Source organism: Hirundo rustica, chromosome Z, assembly GCF_015227805.2.
Source record: "Hirundo rustica isolate bHirRus1 chromosome Z, bHirRus1.pri.v3, whole genome shotgun sequence".
NCBI lineage: Eukaryota > Metazoa > Chordata > Aves > Passeriformes > Hirundinidae > Hirundo > Hirundo rustica.
In genome coordinates, this window is record NC_053488.1 from 12,862,646 (window position 1) to 12,888,870 (window position 26,225).

General features: G+C 37.8%; 2 protein-coding genes across 3 annotated transcripts in view; one reads left to right on the forward strand and one right to left on the reverse strand.

Moving 5' to 3' along the window:
* Nucleotides 1–8,308, forward strand: part of PLPP1 (phospholipid phosphatase 1) — a 63,695-nt gene extending 55,387 nt beyond the window's left edge. Inside the window, exons 5-6 of the mRNA XM_040089809.1 lie at nucleotides 4,936–5,112; nucleotides 7,162–8,308. Coding sequence (XP_039945743.1) covers nucleotides 4,936–5,112; nucleotides 7,162–7,287 — 303 coding nt within the window. The 3' untranslated portion in view covers nucleotides 7,288–8,308. The remainder of the gene's footprint in view (nucleotides 1–4,935; nucleotides 5,113–7,161) is intronic.
* MTREX (Mtr4 exosome RNA helicase) overlaps nucleotides 6,075–26,225 on the reverse strand; it is a 43,657-nt gene continuing 23,506 nt past the window's right edge. The window contains exons 16-27 of one of the 2 annotated variants that reach the window (XM_040089808.2): nucleotides 23,978–24,128; nucleotides 22,050–22,222; nucleotides 21,691–21,759; nucleotides 17,422–17,550; nucleotides 16,320–16,430; nucleotides 15,808–15,996; nucleotides 14,678–14,841; nucleotides 13,247–13,352; nucleotides 11,946–12,002; nucleotides 11,382–11,544; nucleotides 8,037–8,141; nucleotides 6,075–7,719 (exon numbers count right to left, since the gene is read on the reverse strand). In XM_040089808.2, coding sequence (XP_039945742.1) covers nucleotides 7,667–7,719; nucleotides 8,037–8,141; nucleotides 11,382–11,544; nucleotides 11,946–12,002; nucleotides 13,247–13,352; nucleotides 14,678–14,841; nucleotides 15,808–15,996; nucleotides 16,320–16,430; nucleotides 17,422–17,550; nucleotides 21,691–21,759; nucleotides 22,050–22,222; nucleotides 23,978–24,128 — 1,470 coding nt within the window. In that variant the 3' untranslated portion in view covers nucleotides 6,075–7,666. Of the gene's footprint in view, nucleotides 7,720–8,036; nucleotides 8,142–8,626; nucleotides 9,206–11,381; nucleotides 11,545–11,945; nucleotides 12,003–13,246; nucleotides 13,353–14,677; nucleotides 14,842–15,807; nucleotides 15,997–16,319; nucleotides 16,431–17,421; nucleotides 17,551–21,690; nucleotides 21,760–22,049; nucleotides 22,223–23,977; nucleotides 24,129–26,225 lie in introns of those variants that run through there. The other variant, XM_058424080.1, reaches the window with a different exon arrangement.

A 26,225-nucleotide genomic window follows, 5' to 3' on the forward strand; every position in this document is an offset into this window, starting at 1 on the left:
GTCTAAATGTTTGATTTTGGTTGCTTTGTAACATTATGCAAGAATCTAGCCTGAATGTCTCACTGTGTCCATTCTCTTGGAGGATCATATTTTATCCAAGATGCTCAGATGCCAACTGTGCAAGTGTGCAAGTACTCCAACTACTGCACTGCCTTTTCCTCAGGGAAAGGTGACAGTGTGTATTTACTGATGGAGTTGGAGGGTGAACAGTTACTTTGGCACTCTATGCATCTGCCCAGCTTCCTAATGGAAGACTTCACAGTCTTAGGAGAGGGGGTATTGCATCCTGTAAGGATGTCCTTGGGATGTCGGTAGAAATGTGCCTGGATTCTCAGCTGTTAATGCCTGATCCCAGCCCCCTGAAAAATTTTGCCCCATCTTTTCATTAGTTATGCGAAGGCTGTTTTTCTGAAGACTTCAAAACACTGGTGCCTCCTGTGCTTTCCCTTCCTTCCCTCATTAACAAAACCACCTATACACAGCAGCTCCATATCTACTCCCTCCACCTCTGAAATCCCAAGGCAAACCACATACTTGTGTACAAAACAAGTATTGAGTGTGCTTAAGCATTCCTAAATCAGAGCTTCTTGGTTTGGGAAGAATCCCTGTGGTTTGTGGCTCTTGGGACTTCTTGGGTCAGCAGACTTGCTTTGAAGTATGAGCTTTCCTAACAGTAGCCAATAATGGATCCAAATGCTACCTATAACCACAGCAGTATTTTGTGTCTCCTAGAACAGTAATGCCATAGGGCTCTTCCTTACTGCTCAGGCAGATACCATAAACCAAAGTCAGACATGACTAATAGTAAATGCTAAGTAAAGGTAAATGCCACTTACTTCCTCGCTTTTAGAACTTGTATTGACTACTGAGGTGTCTCAAAGTAGGGATGTATTTCATGACAACTGACTTTCTGCACTTCTGTTTCATCTCCAGAGTCTTACTACTTGTACTTGGACAAACTGAGAAGCGTTCTCATTTCTCTATGTCACAGGGACTTTTCTTTCTTGGAAACTGTTTTCTCACTGTTCTGCTCTTAAGTCAATGATGTTGTGAGTCTGTTAGGGTTGGAGAGACAGAAATAAGAGTGAAAATAGATACATCTGTCTCTAAAGGGAAGGTGTGCCTTGCCTCTGTTCTTTAGGACAGGACACCTGTAGGAAATGCAATTACCGGGGCCTTTGGTATCAGGAGAAAATCCATTTTTGAAAAGTATCAGAACAAATCAATTGGTACAAGTAGTATTATTACGTGGTGGGGGAATACCGTCACAGTCCCTGCCCTCTCCAGATTTCTTCCTTTTGACTTCCATTCTTGAACAAGTGCAGGAGGATTTCCCATACCTTAATAGGCAAACTTATTTTGCAAAACAGAATTTCTGTATAATTGGGAAGGTATTGAATGAAAATAACCAAGGAGTTTTAAGTATTGAAACTAAATATCTAAAATATGATATTGGGTGGTGAACTGAGTAGGTTTTGACAGATTTAAAAGAATTTTGTGCCCTTAAAGTGGAGAAGTAATAAGTTGGCTGTTAGGAAGTTTCCTTGTGAAACCACATGGTTGCATGTCCTGAAGTCCATCTAGGAAACACAAGTCACTGTACTTCCAAATTAGGTAGGCATGTGTTTATGTAAATTAATACTGCTCTGATGAAAGAGCAAATGCTCACAAGTCATGCTAGAAATGTGGTGTAGCAAATAATTCTTCAGTTGCAGAGACCTTTCCATTCACATCTGTGGCTTCTTGCAAGAAGCCACAAAGTAGCTGTGAGTTTCTCTTCATTGCTGTATTTTTAGAAATGAAATACTAGACCATAGTTTAAGAAATTTGCGTTCAGGATGTGTGTGGCATAGAGGACATATTTTCATTATGGAGTAAACTAGTAGGGGAAAATCCCCTGGAGATTATTTAATCCCATTAAAAAGAAGTCTTAAGAAATCTCTTTGCACTTTTAAAAGGTATGAACAAAGCAAAGAGAAGAAACAGCAGGATGGGGGACTGAGAGAAATAGGGCATAGCTAAATGACAACTGCTGAAGGATCAGAGTGCTCAGAACAGTATGGAGAGAAGCTGGCATGGTCAGAATGCTCACAGGAGCAGGTCACTACCACAGCAACTTGGGATGATCCTGCTGTGTTCATAGGCTCACAAATTTGCTCTCAGCAATGTAAGAAATGCTGCTAGGAGGCATTTCAGTAGTATTAACCAGATGAGATTTCCTGAAGTTCCTGTGGCTTCTATAAATCACAAGTTTTACTTATAAAACATACTTTCTAGAAAAGAGGCTTGGGTGGGGAAACAGGGATTTGCTTCTGTTCTCTGTCTAAGGCTGTGCTGTAAATGACTTTGAAGAGGAGCGAAGGAACTTGAGGTATGCTGCGAAGGAGGAGGATCTGTAAACAGCATGAAGCCATTGTACTCTGTTAGTCAACAGGGTCAAAATAGTAGCAAGAGTTAATACAGTGTGGGGCTAGGACATCTCCATATTGTGCACTTAATGCTACATAAAGGCTAATACTATATAAAGTTAAGTTGGGAATACTTCCAGTATTAACCATGATTTACATTTAATGAACCATTGGCAAAAGCTCCTCCTCGGCTGCTTTATTTTCCTGTGTGGACCTGATGGCCTGTTGCAGGTAGACATGTTGCTATTCTCTTCTGAAGAGGTCACAGTATAGTGGGAAGAAACTTGGCAGGGGAGCATAACTCTGAGCTTATTAAAAGCAGTGTCAGTTTGAAGTTACCTGCTTAAAAATAACATGGCATCTGCTATTGCAGCAGCTGGTTAATAAGCAATTACTTTCAACTTAACAAAAAAACCCCCAGAACTCAAACCCAATTGTAACCGGAATGACAGCGGCTATTTCTGAAATTAAACACAGAGGTTAAGTCAGTCAGCCCAACACTTACCTGTGGTATTGTTTCTCACCCTTCTCACACCTACTTTTACAACAGTGTAAATCTATTTGCTAGTAGAAGGTGCAAGAAGGCCTTTGACCTTTTCCTGTACAGATCCAGGAGCTGATGGTGTGAAGAATCATCTAGAACTGCTTGTGCTCTGCAGCTGATAGAACAGCTCCAGGTCTTCCCTGCGACAGGAGATTACTCTCATAGTACAGAAATCAAGCCTTCACATAGATGTCAAATCCAAATTTCTTGTCTGATGCTTTGTCAAGCAGAAAGAATTTGAACACGTGCTGCGTAAGTGCCAAGACTGCTTTATTGATTACTCAGTGCACTCAGCTGGCATCTTTCCAAGTTGGCATTTGCAGGCCGTGCCCCATTTTCTTGTTGCGTTCATAAGTAAACCTGTTTCCTCACATATCTGCAGAAGGGTTGCATAACCTTTTTTTCTCCTACTGTGACTATATACCCTTTGCCAACTTCAAAAAATGTTTATATGGAAAAAAACGTCATTGCAGAAAGGTATTTTAACTGCCTTCAGGAAAATTTAGTGGGAATAGGGAAAGAGCAAAGAACAGCCAGCGTCAAATCATCAGCCAACTCTTTAGGCTACCAACATAAGCTCCTTGTACCTTCCTCCTGCTCCATTAGGCACTTTGTAGTGTTCTGGTCTACTGTTGGTAAATCCAGAAATAGTATCTGCAAGCCCATTAAAATACCTTTTCTTAAAAGAACTTTGTGTGACAGGTAATTTGAAGGGGAAAAATTACTTTTCAGTTTAGGCTTAGGTGTAAGTTTAGGCTTCTTGGGAATCTGAATCTGACCTTGTTATTAGAGAATAGTGTTTGTGGATGGGGGTTGATGTTTTTGGTGCTCCATTTATAGCTGAAAACATCAGCATGCCAAAATTATGATGTAAGTTACTAAGAGAAACATTCCCCAAATGTTTAACTTTGGAAAGTATCACCTCTGCATCTACAGTGTCTTCTCTGTACCTGTATTTACATTGTAAATGTACTGCTTCTCAAGGTCAGCCATGGCTTTTGAAGTTTGCAGTGGAGGGTTTTACCAGGAGTTTGGTGTGGTGCCTGATGGCTGTGTGTTGGTTTCTACATTTCAAAACTGTCAGCTAAGGTTTTGTCCTTGCCCTTAAGTTTCTTGGTGTCTCTGAGAAGATGTACTTGAAATGTTAAATATAACTTCCAAATGTATTGTTTTCTCAGTGAATGTAGTAACCATGGTGCTTGTTTTGGTGATAGGATTAAGTTTCAGAATAAATTCAATTACGTTTACAGAGTCTATTTTGAGAAACTAGAGAGTTAGAGAGATGTAGACAGTCGGAGAAGAAACAAAGTTAGGATCTTGGATTCGATTAGATGGGAGAGTAATAAATACTGTGAATCAAAGATAATGCATCAAAAACATAGATATACACAACAAAAGCAGACCTGAAGGGAGGGAAAAAATATGGGACTATCCACCAGAGTGGCAGCATGCAGCTGAAAAAGGTGAGGAACACAGCTCAGTGAAATATACCAGTGATAACTGAGAAATGCAATTATTACATCAAGTTAGTTCTGATACTTAGGTACAGGTGCAAAAGTTGATAATACTAAAGGTGACTGAAATTGAGAATGAAGTTAAAAAACCTGTCAGCTCTATGTATACTAAATGTAAACTATTTTGTTTAAGGCTTACCTGTAGTTCATGCAGGAGTAAAATACTGCTTTGACTTCCACTGGATTCTCTTTAAGCCTTAAGTGGCACTAGTATTACCAGGACCTTTATCCTCAAAATACTAATTTGTCATATTGGTTCAAATGGAACAATATGATGGTGTTATATGTGAGTTACAGTCTAACACTATCAAACTCTACCTTGGAAGCCCTAAGAGTAGAGCTACAGCACCTAGAACCGCTGTGAATATTATCTCAATAAAATTTCAATCAACTCTTCGAAAAGACTCAACACCATTTTACTGTTTCCATGCTTTCTGCATTTTGTAACTTATTTTTATTTTTCTTTCAGCTTTACCTTCAGGCAAGAATGAAAGGAGACTGGGCAAGACTCGTCCGTCCTACTATACAATTTGGTCTCATTGCTGCATCTATCTACGTGGGTCTCTCACGTGTTTCGGACTACAAGCATCACTGGAGTGATGTTTTAACAGGACTCATCCAGGGTGCAGTCGTAGCTGTGCTCATTGTAAGTAATCCCTGAGGGGGTGGGTGTGTGGGTGTGAGTGCTGCTTTTTTGAACAGAACCTTAGAATTGCAGGCTGTCTTCAGAGGAAGGCAAACCTGTGTTTGTAACGCTTCAAAAAATTGCTGAAGCAGGGAAACCAGTCCTTGAACTGGGTGTAGCAATAGTACTTCGGGGAGTGAGGCAGGCTCTGGCCCAATGAGATAAGTGGTAGTTTCAGCCATTGGACATGAAATTGTCTCTGCTCAAGAGCTTTTCAAATAAGTAAGATGGAAATGGTAAGTGCAAACCATGTAGGCCTCTCTATAAATCACAATTTTTGCTTTAGCCAAATTCCAAATCTCAAGTCCAACAGCAGAGAACTCTGTCTAAAGTAAATGGGGGGAAAGGCCTTGAAGAATAAGGAGAGCACCAAAGTGTCTGTGTTTGCCACCTTGCAGAGTGTTTTTTCAGTGTGATGGAAAAATAAAACCCTTTAGCATTTCTTGTGTGCATTCTTAGTACTAAAAATGTGTTCACAAGAAACCTGTGAAGCTTGGCTATACAGATGAGTATAAAGCTATCCCGGGAAATGGACACTTGCCTAAACTTGTCATAGCCGGCCCATTTGTACTGGGTAGCACCATGGCTAATTCATCCATGGGAAGGGATAGATCAGGACTTCTGGATCAATGGGGTCATGCTGAAGTATCATTCCGTTACCAAGAACTGAGGCTTAGCTGGGAAGAACCATCTCCAAAATAAATGCTTTGTCAGCTTTTTCAGGTCAGAAGGGTATGGTTCAAGACAAAGCTGTCTACTAGTTGGAATCAATAATCAAAACAAATCTTAGAGCAGCTCCAGGAAATCCTACAGGCTCCATTAGCTGTTACTAAATGGCTACATGTTGGCATAATCCTACCCCTCATTTTTGTCCAATCTCTTTTTCTAAGAAAAGGAGTTCAGAGAGTAAGAAACAGCAGAAATCAAAGAGGTGAGGACACTTTTATTAGGAAAACAAGTTTAGTCAAGAATGTTGGATGATTCAGAAGGTGCTCAGTAATACAAGAAAGAGTAGAAAGCAGCATTACAGTGAGAAGAGTTGAAAGGTCAGGAAATTATTTTTAAAAATATACACTAGCACCAACCACTACCCTCAGACTTCTATCTGAAAGAACTCATGAGATCCTCTCCAAAAACAGCAAGCTGAGATTAGAGCATAGTGGTACAGCAACTGCAGATCGATCACTAAATTGACTGAGGGAATCTGGCATTAAGTGGAAGCTGAAATTCCCCTGGTCTGTGGCTGAAGCAGCGTGCTGGAGCATCAGCCAGTTGCCACTGTGGTGGGAGATGATTTCTTCTGCCGTGAACAGTTCTGGTGTTCTCAGGGTTGCAGTGGGAGGGGAAAACACAATACAGGAAGGGAGGGGATCATGTGAGGGTTCTCATTTATTGCACTCCATGCAGCACTGTGCCCAGCACCTCTGCTATGGGACTTGGTGAAATGAGCAGTGGAAGACAGCAAGCTGCAGAATTGGATCAACCACCTGTCTCGTAGTGAGGGAGGTGTCTCCTAGCTGTGAAGAAGTGGTGGTATGTTTAAAGGACTGCAGGAAAGGACTATAAGGTAGAGCTGGCCTTAGAGCTGCTGGGTCCAGCTAAAGCACCACATCTCCTGTTGTATTCTGCCTCAACTACAGAAAAAAAATGAACTTGCATTGTGGCTCTCAAAAAGCAAAATTTGCTGCTTCATTTAGAGCTGTTCAAACTATGGCTTGTAATGAAGCAGTGCCTGGGAAGGCAGTCAGCAGTTACTTAGCACAAGCCTTGAGTTCGGCTCAAACCATGAGTGGCTAAATAGTCAATGGCAATATGAAAAGGCTATTGAAAGAACAGATGACTGAATTCTGTACCAGACTTCCCTGCCATTTTCTAATGTTTTAAACTAATAAAGCTTTTTATTAGTTTTCATCATGGAACTTGCCTGCTCCAGAGCCCTTGTTTCAATAACCTGTGAGTGCAGGACTAACTTAACTCTATATAACACTTAACACTAATTTGTTCTCTTAGGTTGTGTATGTGTCAGACTTCTTCAAAGTGAGAGGATGTACATTTCAACCAAAAGAAGATTCCCATACAACCCTACACGAGACTCCAACAAATGGAAATCACTTTGGCAGCAATCATCAACCATGAAGAATGACCCCATCACCTACACTGCTCTGAAAGAAAACAATTTCACAAGTCTAACTATGTAATATAAGTAATTGCCTTTAAGGGACTGCTGCTGCTCTTGGATGCTCACTTTACCTGTATATAGTAACATCTACCACAGTTACTGTACATCTAAACTTAAAGTTTCAGTTGGTTCAAGCTCTTGCTTAAAAGAAAGCTATTACAATTGTAAATTTTTATTGAAAAGTTATATTACATATACTGCTGTTTGTACATGCCTTGTTGAATCAACTGTGGTTTAAGTAAACACCATTAAAAGGAATTACTTGATATGGAAGCCACATGTGACAGTGATGAGTTTGTTCCATCATGTCATATAGTTTCTGGAAGACATCTGCTGTTACAGGTAAAGGCTTGCAGCAAACACAATATCTCTCTTGATTTTTGTAATCCCTATTAAGAAGGAAAAAGATATTAATATCTAAGAGTCATAACTGACACAACCACTATTTAAAGTACGGTTATAAGCATGTTACAAGTATTAAATGGAAGTCATTGTACATCCATTTTTAGCCACCCTTTAAGTCACACTTTGTAATAAAGATGTTATCTGGAAAGGTAACAGCAATGGTGCTGTTCACTATGAAGTCAAAAAGAGAAGTTCACATTACAAAACTATTCACCTTCAGCCCTCACTACCTGTGCAGACCCTTCTCCCATCACTTTTTCTTCTAACACTGCTTCATGTACTGTGAAAATGACATACATACCCTCTGCAAACTTATTTTCCAGCTCTGTGTTCCCAATGGCTTTTGCAGCCTGGCACATCTGCCGAAGCAGTTCTTCTAGACGCCTCATGCAGCGAATTATGCTACCTGTATGAAAGAGCAAGGGAAAGCTTGGTGCCACATCATGTAACTGGTCCTGAATTATTCAAAGTAATAGTTCCTTCTACAACCCTGTTCAATTTATCTAGAAGCCAAATGTCTTAAACTCAGTTTCTGTTTGCACAGTAAATTTCTCTGTGAGGCATTTCCTTGAAGCTGTTTCCAAATGCTTGTCCTTTCTACTGTCTTTACAGTCTCTTAACTAATTTCTAATCACTCTACTTTCTGGGCTAATTTCTGAGTAATTCCTAGCTGATTTTTTTCCTTTCAAGTACTTGTTAAAGACTTCCTCAAAAACCGTAGAGCATTAGGAGATTCACAACTTTGCTGCATCAGGAACTACCGCAGGTTTATTTTGGGATTGTTTTTTATAAGCCTTAGTTCTTTAATTGGCAAAGTCAGTAAAACAGTCAGTAAGTGATTTATCTTACAACTCCTGTGCTACTCAAGAGTCCATTGACCACTCTACCACTCCACTGCATGGTTGCAATAATGCACACAAGCATCTTGCCACAGCTCCTACACTGCAACCCAACACCCACTTGTCATTTATTATGCATTTATCTTCTCTTTGAACTTTCCTCACAGCTCAGCCCAAGTCACAGCTACAAATTTCACAAAATAACCCTACATGCTTCTGCTCTTCTGGCCACAAGCAAGCAGTATCCTCTTTAGTAATTTCCTCCAGCAGCATCTCCGACAGTCAAAATAACTATTACTGGGTAAATATGGGATGAAGGGCTTGAGAGCAGCCCTGCTGAGAGGGACTTGGGGGTGCTGCTGGGTGACAGGCTCTGTATGACCCATCAGTGTGCACCTGCAGCCCCGGAAGCCAATTATATCCAAAGCAGTGTGGCCAGCAGGGCAAGAGAGCTGATTGTGCCCCTCTGCTCTCATGAGACCCCACCTGCAGTGCTGCGTCCAGCTCTGGGGTCCCCAGCACAGGAAGGACATGGACATGTTGGAGCGAGTCCAGAGGAGGGCCACCAAGATGATCAGAGATGGAACAGGTCTCCTTTGAGGACAGGCTGAGAGAGTTGGGGTTGTTCAGCCTAGAGAAGAGAAGGCTCCAGGGAGACCTTATTGTGACCTTTCAATACATGGAAACATTCAAGGTCAGGTTGGATGGGGCTCTGAGCAACCTAATTTAGGGGAATATGTCCCTGCTCACTGAAGGCGGTTTGGTCTGTACAACCCTTCTAGTACCTCCTTAAGGCATCTGGGGAAAAAAAATCGTCAACATGAAAAGAATATTGTTCAAAGCTCTTGAAAGTGAGACATGACAAAGCCATGCTTCTCTTCTAAAAAGCATTCATAGGGCCTCTCTAGGCCATGTCAGTTTCTACGAGAACAGTTTGTGTAAGAGCAGCAGTGTCTAAAACCTGTTGCAATGACACAAGACGGAAAAACCCACACATAGCCTACTGGGCACAGAGCACACATCCCCACAAGTGATCTGTGGGCAGCTGCCCCCAGCACGGCTGTGCTGCACTGTGGCAGGCCCTGGCTCAGCTGTTAAAGATCCTGCTGATCTCCATTTACAAGGCTGACCCCTACAGCCATTACAAGGGGTACTCATTTACAGGCAGCGTAGCTGGGCTTGTTGCAGACAGAGGTTTTTTGTGCAAGAAAAAGAAAACTGCAATTTTTAAATGAATTACTACTGTTTATACTTCCATAAAGCAGGAGTTGGTCTGCAGTTAACAGGATACTTCACTCAGTTTAGCGTTCTTTCCTAATGGCTTTAAAAAGCTGCTCTTATTTCTTCCCAATACACACATTTCAGCTTAAAGACAAGGTATTTTCATTAGCAAATCAATGCTACTCCACTTTGTGGCAAACACACTTGTTCTTGGACCACTCAGGGTTATTTTGTGTTCTGATTGTCTTTGAAATCACTACAGTTACTCGGATAACCAACTACTCTGGGATTTAGGAGCACTACAATCCATTTAAGGCACACATAACCAATAATGGATGCCTGAAGTGCTTCCCCTTCCTTTTGGATAAAGCACAGCAAACCAGCCTACTGAAAGTTAAGGGAAGAATCATGCATTCACCCGTTACAAGAGCGGACCTTCTCAAAACAGGCCACTAAGATCTAATTTTGAGGGAGCTGGCACTACTGAGTAGAACAAAACTGACTTAGTACAAATACGGTAAATAGAAAATGTTACTGCTCAGTGTATTCTGAACATCCAAGTGTCAATGTAAAACATAAGGCAGCTGCTTTAGTGCTCCACATACTCAGGGTGCCTCCATAGCAAATAGAAGGCTCAGATACTCATTGAAATAGGAGGAAATCTGCTGACTGCAGAAGCAAAGACTGCCAGGATTTGTGTTACTCAGAAGCAACTTTCCTTAGGAAGTTCCTGGGTCTATGCAGTGGATTACATGCACAAATTATGTACATGAATTCCCTTGTTATAAGGGAATCTGCAAACCTTTGCAAAGAAACGGTGCTTGAGAGGTAGCACTGACAGTAACAACTTCAAAAAGGAATACTTCTGAGACTGGTGCATCTGTCCTACTCTTCACAACTTCCAACAGGCTGGTTTTTCATCCTGGTTTGACCTTTCCATTCTTGTTTGACAATCCATTGGCTGGGTTGTTTTTACAAAATACCAGGACTGTATATCATCATACTTTTACAAAGTGAAAACAAAGTATTCTTCCTCAAGGGGCAGTTTCTAGTACTCCAATTTTAGGAATCAAATTACTCCACCTGACATGTTATATCTAGGCTTTGCAACTATCTCCATTGCACTGCTGTGCAAAACTAAAAGGGAGACGTGGTTACCACTTCTCACTTCTGTCATCATTAAGTCAGCAAGAAGAATTGGTTATACCAAATAAATAAAAAAGTTCACTATAATGAGGACAAGTGCAAGAGATGTACTTCCTGATGACAAGCATTTGGAACATGGTTTTTTTCCCTTTAACTAGGAAAAGTAAGCATTAGCTTTTGTTGTAATGCTTAAAATTTCTGAGTTTTATAGGAAGTTTTTAGAATACAGAGATATCCCTTAAAAAAAAAATCTTAGATTATAAATCATCAACTGTGTGTAAGTATAAATTAACATATATAAAAAACAATTTTTCCCCACTTGATTTTAGTCATACAGATGCTTGAATACATCAGAGTTCACTGTAAGGTTATTCAGTATTACAATTCCCTCTTGTAGAATTACCAACTCATACCTTCCAAAGAACAACTGATCAGCCTACCTTCAAAGACATCAGTCATTTTGCAGATGTGAGCAAAGTTAGCTCCATTTGCCCATGTATATACGACATCCATTAGGTTGGGTCTGAAAGAATTCAAGTAATTTTCTTCATCAGTTTCCAGTTTTGCTTCTGCTGACACCTTGGCGATTCTTTTTGCACACTCCTTTAAAATAAAATATATTTATTATATACTTAACCAGAGTAAGTATTTAATTGACAAAAAGACACGCACATTATTAAGTACTGCATTACAGAATGAGGTTTCCTTTTTAGTATGAAATTACTCAGAACCAGAAAGTAAACTGCTCTTTACATGAAGTCTGCCTGCACTAACAATATACAGTGTAGCAAGCAAGCTTATAAAACTTTTAGAGGCATATCCTAAATTAGCATAAAGATTTCTTGCAAACTATATAAGGTATTATTACATGTTGCAAAATCACATTCAGTGCCAGCTGAATTCACTGATGATCCAAAATTAGGTCTTTACCGTGCACTTATATGTTACTCATGAGCTTTGCTCATGTTAACATTAACCCTGAGCTCAGACAGATTTCTAATTACCTGCATTTGCCGAAGTGGTCCTGCCAACTGCTCAGTCAATTTTGGCATTTCACTGGACTGAAAAAGAAGACATTAAACAATCTCAAGTGCTCCTATACATTTGCTCTATACCAAATTAAATGCAAAACCAGAAATTCAAAGCATGATACTGCCACCCTAAATTATTCCAATAACTTCTCAAACCTGTTACCAAACACTAAAATTACTGAATTCCCCAAATGTTTGTTCCTCAAACTAAATCAGAAAATGAAATATTTCTGTACAGTATACCAATATTATGAAAAGCAGCACCTGCATTCTGAATACTTCCAAAATTCCCTCTATTTAGCTGCATCATAGTTTTGAACTGACAAATGAGCTGCCATTAACTACTTTGAGAGTAACAAGCTTTTCTTTAAGAATATAAAATGGTTTTAATAACTTAAGCATCAGTGGCAAAATATGAAAACATGGCTTCTCAAAATACAGGAACATCTTTATGCCCTAGCTGTTTAGACTCAAGTACTACTACTACTCCCAATATTCTAATTAACAATGGCTTACCACGGTTTCTGTTTTACTAACAAACGGAATGCATTAGCATCTGCTGCTTATGGTTTTCTTTCCATATTTAGAATCAACCTAAGTGATACACCTTGCTAGCTACTTGCAAAAATATTTCATATGGAAGTTTACTTTTACTAATTTTTTTTTGGGGGGGGGGGGCAGGGGGCGGGGGGGGGAGCGGGGACACTAACCTTGTGTACAGCTTGCAGGTAGGAAAACAATAACATCTATTTGTTTTTGCTTTTAAGTATGTATGGTCTGATTTTAACAGTTTTTTTGGTATCAATTCCATGTGGTGCTGCCATTTCCATCAATGGTCAAGGATACTGACCACGTAACATAACACAGACACATCTAAGAATTAAATACACACTCACCCCAGAGTGCAGGGTGCAGAGTTATTGCTGAGCACCTTCTTGAGAAAATCATTCTACATTTTAAATTATACAGAGGGGTGTGTGTGTATTAATAGCAGCACATATGCCGAGAATCTATTGATACTGCTTCATTCCAAGGGGAAGACTGCAATTTAACACAACCTTTGACATGTCACTAGGAGGAAAGAGACTTTAACACCGAAGCTGAAATGTTTTCACTAAGTTCAATGTCAAACAACTTAGGAAGCGATAAAAATGTGCACTGGCTCATACAGTTATGACAAATTTCTGCAACTGAATTATAACAGTATTGTCAGAAGACAGGAATGAATGAAGACAGGAATTCAATAGAATTCTTGAACTGAAGAAGTAACTCACATTCTCTTGAAAAACAAAACAACTGAGTAGTGCAGTTGCTTGTTCTGCAGTCAAGTCATTGAAGAGACCATTGAACATCATTTCCGTCAGGAGTAGTTCATCAGCACTAAAATAAAGAGACGGAAGCTTAGGGGAAAGACTTACTGATACGTAATTTTTAAATGAAGAACGATTAATCTGTTTTGTGAAGCAACTGGATATGGATAAAAACACTAGAATCTTAATTTTACTGTCAGGGACACCAAACACACACACACACACAAAGTTTTTAAAGAGAATACTAATTAATAAGAGACTGCAACAGTATTTTAAAGAAACTAAAAGTAATTTCTGGACTACAACAAAACTGTCCTGACACATCATATGAGTTCATATGAATAGTTGATTTAGTCAGTTTCTATCAGAATATCAAGAGAACAGAAAAAAAAGGGAGTTGGACAACTTACATAAAGGACTAAAACTAGGACAGCTGCTGGTTTGAAAAGATTCAACTAGGTATTTCCAAAATACTGAAGAAAGGAACAAACTTGTTTCAATTTACTTGAAGAATAAAAATTTAATAATGAATTATAAAAGTAAGTGCATGATGCAGATACAAAATCCAAACATACTTACTTGGATAAAACACCAAATTTTTGGTAAGGCCAAACCTCTATTTTTAGAGTTTATTAAAAAAAATGCATAGGATGAGGAAAAAAACAAAGCATTTTTTAAAAGAGATGTGTAACTCAAACAGTTCCAGACAGGAACTAGATAAAATTCTGATTCATTTTGCAGGGCAATTAGCTATCAAATAAATATTGGTAGCAGCTTTCAAACTTACCAGTAAGACAAGGAGTACAGCAGTCACTGTGACTTTTAAAAATACAAAATCCTATAAAAATCTGAGTTATGCTCTAAGATGTTAAAGTCTAATTCATGATTTTTTTCACCTTTTTCAATATGTATGTACCTGATAAACGTATTTAGAGTAAAATGCATAGGATTCACAGATTCTTATGGAAGCAATTCCATTCTATTCCAAACCTGTCAGTCACTTGATAACTGTTGACAATCATTGCTACACTCATTTGTGAGTGACTGTACCAACAGTCTCAGTTCAACATCAGCTATAGAAATCAAGGCCTTCTCCTCATGCAGTGTACAACATTAAATGAAAACACATCCTATTACCTAAGTCAGGCACAAAAATAGCCATTGTTTCAGCATTTTCATGTCTACAATTTAATTTTAAAATCTACTGTATTTTGTCCTTGAGTTGCTACCTTTACTTACACTGCTTATAAAGGTATATTACCTTTATTACACAGAACACAGTCTCTGAAGAACCCTTTATCTAATGGTCTCAAATATAAACATAATGTACTAATTTCAGCATGACAATAAAGCGTATATTCACGACAACGAACAGTTTGCACAGAAGCCAATTACCTGCTGATTTCACAAGCAACCCGTCCTTTCATCTCAATAACATCTGAAGACGTGGCAAACCCCAGTCTTCTCAACACACGCTTGCGGCATTTGAGTTCATCCATTTGCAGGACAGTTCTGGCCTTCTTTAATTCTCGCTTTGCTACTTTAATATCCATAGCAATCTAGGGGCCAGAAGGAGAGAAATTACACTTGCTGGTTTAACAGCTATTTTAAATTAATATACATCAAGGCCTCAGAACAATGGTGTATGAACATACTACTTGACTAGTTGACTTGTCTAAGTCTTCTAAGAAGAAGGTTTAAAACAAATTTAGTAATAATAATAATAAAATCAGCTCCATTTACCCACTGAAACCTCTGGTAAGCTTGGGAAGTTAAGCTATTTACCCACAGCGGGAAACAAACCAGCCCAGACTAAAAAGACAGAGAAGTGATCCTCTGTTGAGAAATGAGTGGTCATCTTCTGAGACCTATACTAAGTCCCAGCTAACCAATTATTCAATGAAATGTAAGCCAAAGGCATTATTTTCTGCTATCAGAACTTCTCCAGTGGCTTGCAGTTCATCACAGTCTGCCCATACCATAACATCACTTCTGTGAAGTGGCTCCTGGAGAACCTGTTTTCTCAAGCAGCAGAGGAACATGAGAGCTGCTCTCAAGCACAACTGATTTCAGTCTAAGAGGGTACAACCCTATACAAAATAAGTAAGTGCACTGCTTCCAGGCTGAGATTCTGCTTAGGAAGCAGCAGCACAGTGATTTCTCTGGTACACTCCTCAAGCTAATAAGCCCCATCAATTCAACTTAGGCTTGCACAAATATAATAAAAATTATCGATTAAACTTATCTATGAAGACTTTTCCTACACTGCACTGTGCTATGTCTTTTCAGTGAAAAAGACCCCCGTAACCATCTAATTCCTGAAAACTTCCTCTGAAGTTTTCTTTTCAGACACATTCTGCATCTGTACCAATGAAGGGCATACCACCAACTCAGCCATTTTGTTAGTGAGATTCAATAATCTTAAAAGGGTTGATTGGGCTTTGGAAATAATAAGAAAAGCAAGTAAGAAGACAAACTCCCTCCCCCTTCTGCAGCTAGACATTAAGTTTGGTTTGTATCTTTACCTGCGCTTTTTTTTCACAAAGTTTGTATATGGTTTCCAAGTTTGGATCATTGTGAAGAGGATGTGAATACATCCTATGCTCAAATGCCTCTATTTTTTGGATTACTTTTTTCAACCCTTGGTCTTTGATGCCCATGTCATCAATAGGGTCAAGCAAGGGCACTCCATCAGGAAACCGTTTCTGTACTTCCTAAAATGATGAAAAAAGATTATTTTTTTTTCTTAATATTAGTAACAGTAAAATAAACTACACTTCACAAATAAGCTGGCATAACTAGAGATACAGGAGGCTTTAATATAAGTTATGTGATGTTTCAGCAGTTTTCAAAATCGGCTTAAAATTATCTGACAAGGAGAAACAATTCACATGCATTGTGGCTTCTAACCCCTTTAAAGAATAAGGTTGAATATGTGACAGAAACTTTACACAAACTTCTTTAGAACAAGCTGCCTTGGGTTCAAGCGTACCTCACTAATCAGAGCAGAGTGCTTACACCGCCTAGTGGAACTCACCTGTACAGATTTTAGCACACTTTGCCTGTTATCAATAGGCCTCAGGTCTTTTGGTATGTAGAGTCGGACACTGCTGATAGCTGAGACAAGATGCACCAAAACAGGAACAACCTGTCAAAGAGAGTGTAGTAACTCATAAACCAGTAAAAAACATATCTCCCGTTACTCGTCCATAGAAACCTTTTCAATGGAAAAGGAAAATTTAGTGCTCAAGGATCCAGTAGTGGGTAAAGGAGTATCAGAAAGCAGGAAAATGCAGCTAATGACCTGAAGTATTCATAAAGAAGAAAAGTAATTGTCCAACTGTGAAAATTCTGAATGCAGTTACATCTGGAGAAAGACTACAACTGGGAACAAAACAAAAGCTTTTCTAATATCTTGCATCTCACCTGCTGGAACACCTCTTCTGTTCCAAACCAGACAAAGTATTGTCATATACTTAACTAAGAATGCTACTAGCAGAGAACATCAAGCCAGAAAACACAACTTCCTAAGTATGAAAACCATCATGACACCACGACAAATCAATACTGCATTAAACTCCAAGGTTTAAATGAAGTTTCTGAGGAAAAAAACTGCAGAAAATTAAACTGCCTCCATCTGAAAATTGTAACTGTTTGTCTTGATATAGGGTTTCAAATTGAAAATTTTAAACAATGCAAATATTTTCACTAAAAAAATTTCAATTTAATTTTAGAATGAGAGAGTTTTGCAAAGCCGTCCAGAGGTGGCAGAGTCACCATCCTTGGAAGTGTTCAAGAAACAACTGAATTTGGCATTTTGTGCTATGATTTAGGTGACACGCTGGTGTTCAAGGGTTGGACTCAATGATCTTGAAAATCTCCAGCTTTAATAATTTTAAAGAAATAAAAAACAAATTCTGTTCCTAGAGACAGGATACTGCTAAAAAAAAGAGCATTTGTCAAAAAGGACTACTAAAAATGTATTACTTTAAGTTATTAAAAAGGCAGAGTTAGGTTACAGATTCTTTCTCTTCCTTAAATGCACCAGTCCCACTTTTACCATAGTTTGCAAATGGCTTGGAAATGAAGATTTGGGAAAGTTTACAAGGAACTACTGAGAATGAACACATGTAACAAACCTGCATCTCTCCTCTCTCATCAGGTCTGGCTGGCTTTGCAGACTCAGTAGCAGAATTTTTCAAACTGTCTTTGCTGCAGTGCAGGAGCACTTCAACTACGTACAATGGGTCCAATTCACCGGAATTTGGCTGTTGGGGGTACAAAAAAAGAGAGGTCTGTAGCACTAATTTTAAAGTACAAGCAGAATCAATGAAAAACACACTATTTCTCCAACATTAAAGGTATTAAATGAGTCATGTTCCTTGCAGAGTATCAGCTCAGTATTGCAGTACATTCTGAAATCCCACACTCTGAACTGATTGGAAGATCCCTCCCACAAAAAAAAAATACTTGAAAAAAATCACTCTCCCTATCCTCCCTTGCCCGAGTAGCCTAAAGTCTGCTTGAAGCTTTAGATGCAACTACATTTTCTTATATATATAACTCATTTGAAGCAAGCCAATATGTTTTAAAACGGTCATGCATATTTGCATCATGCTAGCAGTACTGAACTTTGCATTTAAAAAAAACCCCAAAAAACAAACAACCAAAATTTAGGGGATCTCTTTCATTTGCAGGTTTGCAGGTTCAAGCTTTCATGCACAACAAAGACCGCAGAAAAATCTTTCACGCATTAGCAGCCTGTATCTGTGGCAAGTGGAAAGCTGCTGTCTTGCAGGCTGCAACTTCACAGACCCCAAATTGCACCCGTAACATCTGACATTGATTTAAAGAACAAAAACATGTAGATGTGGTGATTAAAGACAACTGTTCACAAGGCCATAACCTGCTTTACACACTGCTTTAAAAAAGGCTGGCAGTAGTCATTTGACTGGATCAATATGCTCAAATACACTCCTACTACAAACAAATACTTTTAGGACTTTGAACACAATTAAGTTATAGGCCTAACACAAAAGGTGGATGTCATCTGTTAAAATACCACATGTAAGCTTTCTGCTTCCAAATAAAAGAGAAAAAGAAAACATTCTTTTTAAAATCTCACCTTAAATCAGTTCATTTTCATTGGGCAATATTTTTTGTTACAAATCTATTTGAATAGAAAAATATTTGAAAGCTAACATTCAAACCCATTACAACATGCTATTTTATTTCCCTGCATGCACACTAGCATTAAGATTCTCAGAAGTGCTATGAGAAACTGCCTTCATAAACTAAAGAGACAAACAGGATGATCCTGTTGTGCAAGCTAAATTATTTCATAAAGAAATGCCAATTACTTGCTGAAGAAGAAACTATTCCTCTTAATTGTGTCCTAACACTTGCAGAAAGCACTGACAGCAATGTAGGAGACCCAAACAACTGCTACTCTCTGAATTAGAACTTTAAAATACCCACATGTACCAGATCAGTATCGAGCCAAAGCCAGAGAAGGCGTAATGCTGACTTGAACAAAGTAGAGACTAAACTCACAGCTGCACAAGTGGGTTACAGAAAATACTAGAATTGGAGATGTCTAGAAGATTATAGGAGGAAAAATATTTCTACTTGTGATTGTATTGTAAACTTATTAATAAAGTAGGAGTATAAAAATCATAAATGTCTGCTGCTAATATTATTCTCTTTAAGTTTACATACACCAACAGCTTTTAGACAATGCTGACTAGACATGACTCAATCTACAACTGCTTTTTGAATGTGTACTGTTTTCTTCCATGGGTTTTCTACAACAGTATAGTACTAAACCCTTGAACAGCAACAGAGATGTTTCCATATGCAAGAAAAAAAGGAGACTAGAATCCTTAAAACACTTGTTAGCCACAGACTTCTCTGTCATATCAAGTTCAAATTACTCTTTAGTTCCTGCTGCCCCAATTCACATGTTTTGAGGACAAAATTAAGCCCTCTTTGGCAGAGAACTGCAAGATTAGTTGAATTCTTAGGATTTTAGATTTTCCCTGAAACATCTCTTACTTCAAGTGCCAGGAAACAAAACAAAAATAAGAAAGATGATCATGCCCACGAACCAAGAAGGATAGCACAAGTAACAGATTCAGAGTTCCAGATTAGTAACATCAAACTTACTGAAAATTCAATCACCATGACACAGCACTAAAGGAGATGTTTATGTAGTAAACATTATAAATATGCAAGGATTAATCTAAACAGGGAAGACAGAATTGGGGCATCTCAAATTTTGGTATCAATTTCTAAGAGATAAAAAATTCACGTCTAGAATCAGGGATCAGATAATATTGACTATCAACAGCACAACAGCATCACTAGACTACTGCTGGCACAATCCAGTGGAAATAAAATTTCTCACTCAAAAATATTTGGGGTTTTTAAATGATTTTTTATGAATTCCAAAGGACATATTATTATTATAGTCTGCCTGCTATAATGTAGAATATATAGCAAGCACCCCACCCCTGCTTCAGAGAAATTCTATTCTGAACAGTAGACAGGAAAGTGCTATTTGCATTGACAGTTTTGTGGAACACTGATTTGTGAAATTATGATGGAAAAGCATAAACACATAATTAATAACAAACATAACTGACCTGACTTATGCATTTGCTTTCAGAGTGCAAAGAGTAAGGAGTATTATGTGAAATACAGATATACTATAACCCTAAATTCACTACTAATTACATAGATTTCTCATTAGAAAAAGGATTTAATTAGAAACTATGATATAGCAAAGAAAAGTTTGCAACTAAACTAGTAATATAGACTGAGTTGAACATAATTCCTTAAAGCAAACCCAAAGAACTGTTCAACTTACAAGAGGATGAAGGTTTAAAGATACAGCATGAGTAACATTCTTCCAGTACTAAGTAAGTATACTTGCATACTTTAAATAATAAAGGGGAATGACATCTGTGTCTCAGGACAAAAATGCATTGAATAGACACTAATATGGGTAAACAACAACTTCTTCAAGTAATTTAATTTGCCCCTGCTCATAGAAACTAGTCTTTTCATACTGACTTTAAAAGTTACATAGCTTTAAGTTTGTTCCTTAATTTCCAGCACCTATTGTCATTCTTTCCACATACCCAGAAGGAAAAATTCAACCCAGCTGCTAGAATGACTTAATGAAAAAAGTGCTGCTGGAGCCACATGCATCTCTTGCAAAACAGATCATCATTTCAAAGCTAACATTCAAGCCCAAAGGTTTATACAACAGTGAGACAGGCCAGATAGGGAAGGCAAAGGTATATGTGAATAAAATACGACACAGATAGAAGAACTGCCTGCAAATGACACAGAAGCTGGCAATTTTAGAGAAAGCTAGGACTAAGGGGCAATCTGGTTTATTACTTGTGTCTCTATGAGAAAAGCAATCTACAAGCAACAGCAGTAACAGCCCAGTTTTTCAACTTGAAAAAAGAAAGAAATATGACTTTCAAAAGGAAAACAAAACTAAATCTTTTAGTAAGTTCTGTATGAGCACATTTTTCTCCTTTCCTCTTTAATGAATATATATTAGAAAGGGACCAAAAGGTGCCACAATGAACAGGCATCACCAGACCTGTAAAAAGACAACTTTGCCTTTAGACCTAGCAAATAAAGCCAATGCTCTCCTGATAAAATCAGCAAAAATGTTACCACAGAAAAAGATGGTTTTAACCTAGGTTTGCATTTACAGAGCAGAGTAGCTGGTCAAAACTTTTCTGAAAGGAAGACCAACACATCACGTAAGGGTTATGCAGAGACCAACTATGAAATGCATTTCTGAAAGTCTGGTTTCTATTGCATCACTGCCCTCTGTCTTTTCTTCCAAATGTTCCATTTCTATTGTTTTGCTCTCTTTGTATTTTCATTTTCCAACTCTATGGCCATGTCTCAGAGGACAAGCAATTCCATGTCTCACAGACTAATTTAGGACTCAAGGCACAATTTGCCAGTTTAAGATAACCTTCTTCATAAACGACAGTCTCCCACTGTTCTCAGCCTTCACTTAGGGCTTCTACAGGTTTTATGAGAGAAAGCAATATAGTGTCTTTTTCATAAACAGCTTAAATTAGCACTGGCAATGACTCAGAAACAACTTAGCTTGAAATGTTTTCAGTGCTATGCAAAAGCAAGCATTTCCTCCACAAATACATTACAAGTTAAAAACAGAACATAAGACTTGGAGTTTTCTCCATCTTCTATATTTTTTTACACTTTCACTTCAGGAAGTTCAGCGATTTTGTAAATCTGGGATAAAAGGAAATGTTTTTGCCTTTGAGAACTATAAAGAAATAGGAGTTTTGTCTTAATTTTCAGAAAAACCAGTCAGGTATATATTCTGGTAATGGAGAAAACGTGTATTTTACCTTAACATTTGATTTCTTAGAGAAATTAACAACCACACCCCATCCATAGTCATCACCTTCATTCTTCACCTGGAAAATAAAACAGAATATTATAATGTAACATATATAATTACATCCTAGCAGGCACAACTTTTTGTATTTTTGGTATTTACAACAGCAGTCATGGACTACTATTCTTCAGGAAAACAGTACTTCTTTTAATGCATTATTGAATGCTTAGCAAAGAAACACAAGTCAAAACTGGTGCTTAGTGCAATGCAGGTAATTTTTAAGATGGTAAACTGGCAGACACAAATGAACCCTGCAAATTTCACAAACAGGTAGAAATGAAAAACAAAACAAAAGAAAAATCAAACTACCTTCACCAGTCTTCCTGGCTGTAGAAAGGGCAAGCAGTACTTTGGTTTGTGAATATACTCTTCAATATCTTTACCCAGTTTTGCAAGCTGCTGGCGGATTCTGTAGTATATGACCACATTTTCTTCATTGGGAATTACAATTTTGTTGTACTGTGCTTCCAAATTATTGACTCCTATAATGAAAAGTAAAATCTCATGGAAATTAATAGCTTTGCACTGATTGAGGAATCTGTGTTTTCACCTTCAGATCTCCATGACTAATATCTTGTGACCACTTCTACTACTCATTTTTTACTTACAATAACCCATTCTCTGGAAAGCTAGAAATCTGTAAATTTGTCCACTGAATTATATTTATAGAGAATTAAATAGCAGTATGATTTTCTTAAAATAAAAAGCTTGTGAAACTGGAAAAGGCTCGACACACAATTATCCAAGAATAGCTGATCTAGGTTTGCACAGAAGTCATACTAAAACTTGCAATGATTTGGTAGAAAGGTATTTGATGCCTACCACTGTTTTATCTCCTACAAAAATAAGATTGCTCAAAGAGATCTTCTAGAAAGATATGTCTCAACAAAAGGGGAGTTGCTAGAATATGTTCTTCCTAACTTGTTTAAGGCCCCGAATTACCGTTCCTCCAATTTCTTCCTCCAATATTTTTATATCTTGTTTAAGCAAATCAGTTTTTGTTCTAAGCAGTATGATTAATTCTCTCATTCTGGTATTACAATCAGCAAACAAAAACAAAGAGCAGATTATAAAAAAATCTTTTTCCTCTCTACCAACTCATCCTCTTGCATGCTGTTTCTGAAGTGGCCCGGTAATCCCACTTCACTGGGACATGAGAGGCAACTCAGGGAAGTAGTCTTTATTTCTACCTGCCAATTTTGAAAAATAAGCCATCCATTCATACTCATGGCATACTTTCTTTCTTAGTCTAAGTAGCCAATTCTCTCCATTGTGTTTTTAATTGCAGCTGAACTGATTACAAAATTCTAATGCTCAATATGGTGCCTAAACTGAAACTGTCCAAGAACTATGAAAAATGTTCTTCAGCTCCATTTTTATATTTCAACAGCAATGCTGGAATGCCAGAATAAAGATCTAGGCATGCCAACTGGAACAGGGAAATAAAGGAAGGAAATAAATACTATATTTAAGTACTACTACACCTGCAAACTAACAGAAAGGTAATTGAAACCCTCCCTCTGCATGGTTATCAAAGATACATGCACATACACACTTACTCTCTTAACATTCAGTTAACAAATGAACAGATGAACTGCTCAATAATCATAATTACCTCTCATGTTCTTATGATTCTCCTGGATTAAGTTTTGAAAGAGGCCTCACTCTGAAACACTGGCTGAAATCTCCAGACAGACTTTGGCTTAGGAAAACTCACTATTCCAGGATCATGGCTCAAAATGCAGCTACTTGGTGGAGTCAAGTAATGTCCCAGATCTCTCTCTGAATTTTTCTTTTTATTATAATGAAACATTTCTTATCTACACTACTCTGAATGCAGTGCACTTAAGTTCTTTTTACAGCTTGTACTGAGATCTTAAAAGGTGGAAGACTTCTCTTCCCTAAGATTTTTCTTCCCTGCATCTCACATGAGCCATGGGAATTTTTAAATTTTTCTTCCTTCTTCCCACCCTACAGTTGAGCAATGTGACAACCATTCTTGTCTGACTCACAGAGGAAAGCTCTCTTCATAAACTGACAGTGCCTATCAGTATAGCACCTAAGAACAAGAGGAAATTACTGAAACCGTAATAAGGGAACAAATAATGCAGTGGCAACTGTTGGCAGGGAAGACAAAAACTGCAGAGGTAAAAACTGCTGTGAGCATAATAAAGTCTAAACACTGAATCTCACTATATATTATACCTACTCACATGAGAACACGCAGCAATACTTACTTTCCACTATTTCCGGAATGGTTCTGTAATGTTGGAACTGATAAAATGATTTTTCTAACATGTATTCAGGGTTAATTTCCTCTACTCGAAGTAAGTTCAGTACCATGTTGTACGTCAGGTGGAACGCACTGTTTAAGGGATCAGCTGAACCCTAAAAAAGATAAAAGAACATTTTCCATTTGAAAAAATATTAATTGCAGCATATAAGAACACATTGGATAAATCACGATGCAGTATTTCATATGAGGAGCTGCTGTGATGAATTGCACAATTTGTCTTGAATTTAGATTACATACTGCATAAAATCCTAAATGATTTTATTATGCTGAACATGTAAAAGTATTTGTACTGTACAGATACTTACCACAACTAGGATATTATAAATGGTATTTGAATGAAAAGTCCAGATAAAAAAAATTAGATGTTTCCTGTAGTTTACACTTTGGATTCCATTATTTTAACTTTAAAGTAATAGTTACTTAACTATTTAAAGCAATCCATTATTTTAACACTGAAAAAACCCTTATTTGCAAGTCTTAAGACCTACTGATTACATTCATATCTAGAGAATTTTGTTCAAAAACAGGCAATCTGCAAATTCCTCAATTTGAATTATGTCTCATTCTAAAATTAACATAATTTGCAGGTAGCTTGTGAGAAGTTGCGAACTGTCCTCTGGACGTGGTCCTGGGCACCCTACTCTAGATGACCCTGACAGAGCCATGGTTTTGGAAAAGATGACCTCCACAGGTCCCTTACAACCCCCACCATTCTGGGAAGAAAACTTAATTATTTTTTTTGTTTTTTACAATGTGGTAGGTACAGGTATTTTGAATAACCTAAGAAGAAAAGATGCTGAGAAAGCATTGCAAGGAACCATTACCTTCTTTACCCATTCCTATTTTTAAAGAATGTCTACTAGTGTCTTCTGTCAAAAAGGGGTCCTAGACTAAGTAAATGCATCTTTGATGTGATTCATCATTGGCTGTTACTATGTTCTACCCACAAGGACAACCTTGTTATCATAAAGGATCAAACATTTAATTGATCTGGGCTACAACAACCAGTTATTCAAAGAACAAATGAAAGACTTAAATAGTGTCCAAAGAAGATCTAGAAGAGTTCAACACAGCATCTCCAAGCAAGGGCAAGCCTGAGAAACTGTCTCTCATCTAAATGTCAGCACAGAAGGCCATCCTGGTACACCAACTTGCTGAACTCAGATGAGAGAGATCCAACACTTCTGAAGTATGAAACTGCTGAACTGTGGTGCACAACCTTTCATCCAAGTAGCACTAGTATCAAAGGAACAGGTATCGGACAGTCCTTCAGAAAGGATACAAGGGAAATTCAGGAGTTATGAAGTAGAAAAGTACAATTTGTGTGCAACCAAAGGAGTGCAAAACAGAAGCAAGAGACAGCCGGACAGAACACAGCAGAACAGCACCAAAAAGCTTTTTATAAAACCATGATAGATCTCACGAATATTTCAGAGCTCTTCAAAGGTGTTAACAAATGGCTGATGATGGATTATCATACCTCTTTGATTCCTGAAATGCTTATGAACAATATACTCCCCTCCAACAATGTAAGATAATTAAGTGTTTAAGGGATTTTTAAAAATGAAACTCTTGTGAATTACTAAATAGAAAACAAGTGCAATTTGCTGTTTTGCAAAACAAAATTTCCCAGAGACTCAAAGAGGGCTGGACTAATAAGAAACGTAAAAAGGCAAAGATATAAAAATTGCAAGGTCTGGCAAAATTTGTACCAGGTGTCTGAAGCCAAACAACATATGACAAGGCATAAAATGGCAAATGAAATCTAATCTGAAAGTACAACAAAAGACAATGCGCAACAGTTTGCAATGGTCTTATTGCCTCTCGTTCTTTTAAAATAATGTATACATGAAATAGAAGAGATTTACTAAACAAGAATTGTCATTTCAACAAGCCCTATGAGTAAACTTAGTCATGATTAAGCATTTTAAACAATGAAAATATAACAAGAAAATAAGAATGTTTCAAGATACATTTTTCATGCAACAATATGATTCTTGAAGTTCCACATATTCTATCAGATATTTCAGAAGTTCAGAAAGGCTGACACTAGAAAATACGCCACTCTGCATCTTTTTTAAGATCAGAAATTCCTTGACCCAGAGCTAATTATATCTTCTTGCAATTAATTTATTTGCTTTTCTCTATTAGCAGAGATATTTCCTTGTCATACCTAAGTAAAAAATCAC